Source organism: Oncorhynchus masou, chromosome 15, assembly GCF_036934945.1.
Source record: "Oncorhynchus masou masou isolate Uvic2021 chromosome 15, UVic_Omas_1.1, whole genome shotgun sequence".
Lineage (NCBI taxonomy): Eukaryota > Metazoa > Chordata > Actinopteri > Salmoniformes > Salmonidae > Oncorhynchus > Oncorhynchus masou.
Genome location: NC_088226.1, coordinates 46,820,124 through 46,827,510, shown reverse-complemented (window position 1 = coordinate 46,827,510; position 7,387 = coordinate 46,820,124). Strand labels below are relative to the sequence as shown.

The window sequence follows — 7,387 nt, the reverse complement described above, 5'->3', positions numbered from 1 at the left end:
TGGCGTTCTAGTCTGTACTTTTTGACTAGAGCTGGAGCTGGCGATAGCAGCAGCTGGTGATCACCAGCAGAGGGTGATGAATGACTGGTAAAAACACAAATCAGACTCACTGCAAAACGTTAACATACTATATATTCCCATTTCCGAGACGTGGTACATCTGGTAGATAGAGGTGACTTTACTTTCTCTCATAACAAAATAACACAATTTAGCTTAGCAAGAGCACAGTATAGCAGTTACAAGTTAGGACTAACATTTCTCCTTGTTTGTCCAGTTAAATCATAGTGTTCTGAGAACAGCACTGGCATTGTGCAGCCGAGCTCCTTTTGTCCCAGCAGCAGGCTGCATCCCCACGAGGTACAGTATATGCCCCCCCCAGCCCAAACTCATCCAGACATCTGCATACACACACAATCCGCAAGCATGGTTGAGGAGAGGCTATGAGAAACTCTAGGCATTGCTTCAACCAGCAGAAATTCTCCCCAGATCAATCCCCATAGAGATCCTATTAATTCTATGTCAGTCCCGTTGTGTGTAGACCTATATCCCAACCAGCTGTCACATGACACCTCAGGGCATGTTTCAATTTTCCATCCAATGATAAAATGTTTTCCATGTGGATGTGGGCCTACTGTACTTGTATACTGTTGTAGTTATGTATGTAGCCTATACTTTGGAGTTTATCTCCAGGAAAGTAATGCTAAAAGGTAGTTAGGTTACCACAGAAAAAAACAATATAGGCTTGCTACTAGGAATATAAATGACTGTAATAGGCCATTGTTATCCCAAATATAATCCTGCATGGCGCTATAGGATCAGGCCATGTAGCATAATAGTGCTGGGAGCACTGCAGGTTGCACAGAGGCCAAGGTTTAATTAAAGTGACATCACCACCTCGCGGTTAACGCTTGGTCCTGATCACAGGGTTCTGCCTGAGTAGAAAACTGCTGACTGGAAAACAGAAGGCCTTTTGACGGTAATCATTTCACACAATTCACATAGGCCTGCACAGCAACGCTTTAGAAACATGTGATATAATGGCAGAGGAAAAAATAAACGGGAAGGGGTGGGGCTGGGGGGTGTATATTTTCCACATCATCCCATGTTTGATCCAACCAGTGGCGAGTCGTAGCAATTTAAAGTCAAGGTTAGCCATCACCACCAATTTATCCACTTCCCCCCCACCACTGGCCCCCTCCCATACTCCCCGACTCCGCTCTTTTCCCGCTTTATGGCAGGGTGCCAATGCTGCCACTTCTCCGGCCTCGGTGGTGATTTATCAGCAATGCTCCCTCGAAGGCGCTCTATGTGGACGGCCGCTTGTTTATCTCAAATCACGCAGAAAATGAGGAATGAAGCCGTGACCCCGGAAGGGGGGCCAGTCATTCACCACTTCCACTTTTTTATTTAATCTTTATTTAACTAGTCAAGTAGTTAAAAACAAATTCTTATTTACAATGATGGCCTACCCTGACCAAACCCTAACACAGATTACGCTGGGACAATTGTGCGCCTCCCTATGGGACACCCAATCACGGCCAGGTGTGATACAGCCTGGACTCAAACCAGGGTCTGTAGTGACACCTGTAGCACTGAGATGCAGTGCCTTAGACCACTGTGCCACTCGGGAGCCCACTCGGGTCACTTCTTCCCCAGGAATGCAAAAAACACTAATAACACTCACTCAGACAAAAGTAACGCTGACAGGTTACTGTTTCTTGATACATTCACATTAAAAGTGTGATTGCAAATGTTCATGGAGTGTGAATATGTGCTAATCTCCAGTAAACCTACTGATGAACAGTGCCATAACTAAGCCTGCATATGAGGACACCGAGGGCCGGACCTCAGTAATTGTGGGGTCTCAACTCACTGTTGAGAGTTAGAAGAATAGAAAACACAAGGTGCAGTTTCGAAACTTGGTTGTGCATCAGCAGTTTTCCTCTTGTCATATGTCGCTCATTGACAGTCACTCAATTAGCCCATGTCAGTAAAACAATCATTTGATGGGTAAATAGTTAGCCAGCTATCTAAACTTGTAGTAGCCAAATCATGGCCGAGTTACCAACAGTGCACACAGGGCATGCGCCCAGGAGCCCTGACCTAATTTTGTTAGCCCTTCTTACTCAGATATCATATTAACATGGCAAAATGTGTAGAATTGCAGGACATCTGTATTTTAAACTGCATAAATCTCTCCCCACCCCATGGCAAATGTGTAGAATTATAGGAAATAACTAATTTGTTAACTTTTTGATAGTAAAATAGTTTTTCTCCCAACAGATCTATAATTTAATCCCTTTGAACGCATTAAATTATAGTTTTTAATCCTGGTTAATGTGAGTTCATGTGTAGCCGCTAATTGTATAGCTAATAGGTTGTGTTTGTAGATTGACTGAGGTGAATGAAGCTACAGTAACCAATGTGATAATGCATTTTTTTTTAGAGTTGTATAGAAGTGCAGTGAATGGGCTTCAACGTCCTTAACATTTATTAGATGGACCTCAATAAAACTTAGACCCTGGTTATGGCCCTGCTGATGAAGGATTTCGTGATAGGCTACACTCAAATATTGAGGAAGAAAACGTGCAATTTAGACTACTATATCTAAAAGTCTAAGGTAGCAAAATATTAACTAACCACAGCATGTGACCACAAGGTCATCATTATTTTCACATGACCTATTTTCCCCCTCCAAAATATTCCTCACCACAGATATAGCCACTAAAGTCTACTATTCCTCTATCAACCAGGCTCAGACTCCTGCCCCAATTTATAAAGAACACAGAAGCAGTACAGAATCTGAACCATGGGCATATGATTTATTGGGCAAAATGTATTCACGGCGTTATTACAAGATGGTCATCTGCCAGCCTCCGAGAAACAGTAGGATCCTTAATAGTAAAGCATTGTCTGAGGAGAAGACAGGAAAAACATGTTTTGTGTGTTACAAATCATGTGTAATTTTGCTGTGCGTTACACAGATCTGAGAACAGTGGGTGAGCATGTTATAGGTCAGAGGTGAGAGGGAACTGTATTGTTACATGACTTACATTGTTGAGCCAGTCAGTAAAGGCTGAGATGCGGGTGAAGACGGTTGGTTTCTTCACCTCGTTGCAGACACGAGAGGACACGAAGCTGGTCACGCCCTGGACGTACCACTTACCATCAGCACCCTTACAGTTCAGAGGACCTCCAGAGTCCCCCTACAGACAGAGATAAGGGCATGGGGGGGGGGGGGTGAGAGAATGAGAGAGAGGGGGATAAGGCGAGAGACAGAAAGTGTTTTACAAACATTGGTTACTATGTCATACAGGTTATGTTGACAGTTATATTACTGTATTATCATAAGAATATGATCTCAAGATGTGCTGTTGCCTCACTCACATTGCATCCTGACACTTCACCCCCTCCAGCACAGATCATGGTGTCCTTCACCACCATTCCCCACCAGTCACTCTGCCTACACACACTGTTCCCCACCACTGGCAGAAGAGCTTGCTGCAGCTTATCAGGCATGGGACCATGGGCTAGAACAGGACAGGGAGGGTACAGTTAGACACTATACACTGGAACATAAACACAGGCCTCGGATGTAGGATCTTAACTTGATCACTCTTTTGTTGCTGCAGGATTATTTTCCTGCTGTAGCAAACTGGCCCAAATTGTGACCCTACGTATATCTGTATACAGTACATTATGTCGATTTATCATATTCACTAACAGGCTTATATCGTATATATCCACACCCCATATATCTTAAAGAGATACTGTGAGATTTTGGCAACCAAAAGCTTTTTCTACTTACTCAGTCAGACGAATTCATGGATATCTCTGCGTGCAGTTTGAAGGAAGTTGTAGGTATTTCCGTGAGCCATTGCTAACTATCGTCATGCTGTATGATGAGATCTAAAAATGGAATCCATAAATTCATCTGAATCTGGATAAGTAGAACAGGGGCTTGATCGCAAAAATCTTGCACTATCCTTTTAAAACTTGTGTGGCTTAACATAAACAGGCAAATATAGCCTTAAATTAAACTTCACATGCCACAAGCCCACAGTATCCACACAGCCAAACGTATAAAAAAAAGCCATTTACCAGAGCCTTTTATCCAAAGCAACTTACACTAGTGCATTCATATATTTTTCATATGGGACCACCCAGCAGCAATCAAACCCACGATCCTGGAGTTGCGAGCACAATGCTCTACCACACAGGACTCTCTCTCTCGCTCTCTCTCTCATCATGTGTAACACAGAGAATAATGATGTATGTGATATCTTACTGTAGAGGTTTCCCCAGCCAGAGATGAAGCATGCGTCTCCATGAGCAGGGATCTCTCCTGCCTCAGGAAGGCAAGCCAGACCAACGTTCTCATTCATGATGGGAGCCTTGTCCAGTTTCAGCAGGGCAAGATCATTTCTGTGAGAAAACAAAACAAGTTGTTGTTGTCATCCACATTCATGCTAGTTTGCATATTATGTTTGTAGTTGCGATATCCTATGTTGTTCTTGAAGACATAATGTTGCTATTGGTGGTTGTGGTAATAGTGGCATTAGTTTTAGTTGTGGTAGTGATGGTAATAGTAAGAGCTAGCTGTTGCAGTGTCATCAGCATTGTTTTGGTCTATCAGATGGATACTCACCCAGCGGCGACCATGTTGATGTCCCAGTTGGGATGAACCAGGATACGCAGCACGTCTCTGATCTGCTCAGTTCCCTCCTGTACACTCTGGTCATGCTCTCCCATCACCACGCGATACACATCTCCAGGCCTGCATGGGGAGAACACGCCAAACATCACAGAGAAACATTAAGTTCTCTTTAATGACATCTATACTTTCCCAATATTCTGATTCACATTCGTGACCTCAACGACCTCTTTTTACTCACATGCTCTAGTAATACCTCACTCTTCCATTCTGGCACTCACCATACGCAGTGTCCAGCAGTCAGGACCCAGCGAGAGCCAATCAGAGTGCCCCCACAGGTGTGATGCCAACGGCTGCCATGCTTCACCTGCATTGAAATCTAAGGATACAGATGCACAGACAGTAAAATAGTTAAAGACAAGCATGATGAATGTATGGTTCAATGGACTTATACAGGGAAGTAATTCACTGTTTTCACCTGCCATGGCCAGCTATGGGCGCGGGCATCCTCTCCATTCACAATCCTGTTGGTGTTGGGCTCGAAGGTGGGAGTACCACAACCATATGCTGAGAAACATGCAATCCATGGTTAGCAGCATGATATATTTGCACACAGATGTTTTTGTGACAAATGTTTTTGTGACTTTTATCCTACAGTGAAACAAACGTAAATGGCCATGTCAGAAGTGATGATGATGTGGTTGTTAGCATTATGCTGTCCTTAGTGCTCAGAGGCAAGTGTGTTACTCACCGTAGGCTGCCAGCAGCAGCAGGAATATCAGTCTCTCCAGCATGGTGGCAGTCTGTCAGTAATGTGTAGCTCTGACCCACAGCAGTGAGCTCTTATAGTCCTGTCTGTTTGTCACTGCCAGGGTCAGCTCCAGACACTGTGACCAGCCCAGGCTGTCTGAGGAGCACTTATCGTGTCATGTTGCCAATATTAGCTGGGAAGAACCTCCTGTTCCCCAGATGCTCACCTGGCACTAACCTGTACTGTACTGTACTGTATTGGAGTTACAAATGGAAAAGGCTGACAGGGCAAAGGAGAATGGAAAAAGGGATTTAGGGGGACAGGTCATAGCAGAGAGAGGTTAATGTGAGGGGGACAAACTCTTGTCAAAAGGTTTACACAGTTTACAGGAGGTTGGTAACAGGGATATATACACTGTAACTGGCATAATACTGTAGATACCGAGTACTTTACTGTCATTGACCAAGTACAATACAAGAGACACAATCGTGTAACAACCTTATCTTTCTTTAATATAAAAAGTGGAATATGTCTAAGTCGGGCCGCGCTCCCGGTGAATCTGGAGCCACCTCTTTACACCTCTCCCAGACAGTATATTTTCCTCCTTAGGAGAATTAGCAGTGTTCTCTAGAGGGGACAGCACACATCCATATATTTCCCCTTTAAAAGAAGCACAGCGAATCCATATTGGCCTGAAGAGCTAAAAGGTTCTGTTTGTTTTCTCGCTGCGTTATAATAATTCTCCAAGTCAGATATTTTGTTCACTGATATATGGAGCAGACATATGATATAAGAAATGTGTATTTTCTAATGTACATGTTATGTTAATGTTAGGCACATTAGGCAGGTATAGAAAATAGAGAAACATTTGTCAGACTTATGATTGATGATATCTCCCTTCTGCCTCTCTCTCTCTCTCTCTCTCTCTCTCTCTCTCTCTCTCTCTCTCTCTCTCTCTCTCTCTCTCTCTCTCTCTCTCTCTCTCTCTCTCTCTCTCTCTCTCTCTCTCTCTCTCTCTCTGTGTGTGTGTCTGTGTGGGACATGCTACCTGTCTATTCTCCATATATTAGACTGTACATTTGCTCAAGAGTTCCATCTGACTTTCATCAGAAAGTAGCAGTGCTGAAATGACCTTCAGATTTTTGTTCCTCTATTAGGGCGACCTTCAGAAATACTTTGTAAATCAAAGCGTCCTTGGAGAGAAACAGTTAGCCGGCTAGCCGCAGTAGCTTGTCTGATCGATGTCCACTCGTAATTTAAGATATAAATAAATTATCTGCCTTCAACCTTCACAGTGTAAGGCCAACTGACCAAGTATATCTGATAAGTTTTTCGGATATGACAGGAATATGCAGTTAGGAGCCCAGAGACTGCAGGGGAAATCATTTCAAATGGACAGCTTTGATCCATAAATCAGATAAACTGGTGAATGTCCTGTTTCCTGTTATTTACATGAGGGATATCAGTCATTATTGTAAGGCTAGAACATGGTATAGGGAATAAACTCATTAAGTAATGCGTAAAACAACAGACGTTTGCCCCAGAGAGGAAAAGGGTGATACATCAAATTCTTGTTTAAGAAGGATTGGTAATTATATTTGGCAACAGGGACAAATTCAACCATGGTTATGTGTTTAAGATACAGGATTTGGGCCATATCTTCTAATCATGACTCATAGGCATAAATTCATGTTTATAACTAAATCCTTGGTATCCTTAATGTCCTGTTTCAGGTATGCTGTAATGTACACAGAATATATTTCAACATGATGGATGACTCAATTAAATAAAGTGGTGAATTCAACTTTTTCCATTTAACATCTTCTCCTCCTTACATCAATCCATCACCGTCCATCTTCAGGAATGCCTTAGCTTACTGCAGATATTTCAGATATAAACACAATCAGCCCCATTTCCCATGAAGTGTTTCATCCTGCCTTTTTTATAGAGACAAATTGATTGATTTGTAACTTTGCCACCAT

The 7,387-nt window shown here is 42.9% G+C and overlaps 1 protein-coding gene across 1 annotated transcript; it reads right to left on the bottom strand.

The window, feature by feature from the left end:
* Positions 1-2,809: 2,809 nt before the first annotated feature.
* On the bottom strand, positions 2,810-5,454 carry LOC135555115 (proproteinase E-like). Its single transcript, XM_064987474.1, has 8 exons — positions 5,406-5,454; positions 5,133-5,221; positions 4,936-5,033; positions 4,649-4,777; positions 4,289-4,425; positions 3,388-3,530; positions 3,054-3,206; positions 2,810-2,913 (listed from the first exon to the last, which is right to left on the bottom strand). The coding sequence occupies exons 1-8, from the start codon at positions 5,446-5,448 to the stop codon at positions 2,896-2,898; spliced, it is 810 nt and encodes a 269-aa protein (XP_064843546.1). The 5' UTR covers positions 5,449-5,454; the 3' UTR covers positions 2,810-2,895.
* Between the last annotated feature and the right edge of the window lie 1,933 nt (positions 5,455-7,387).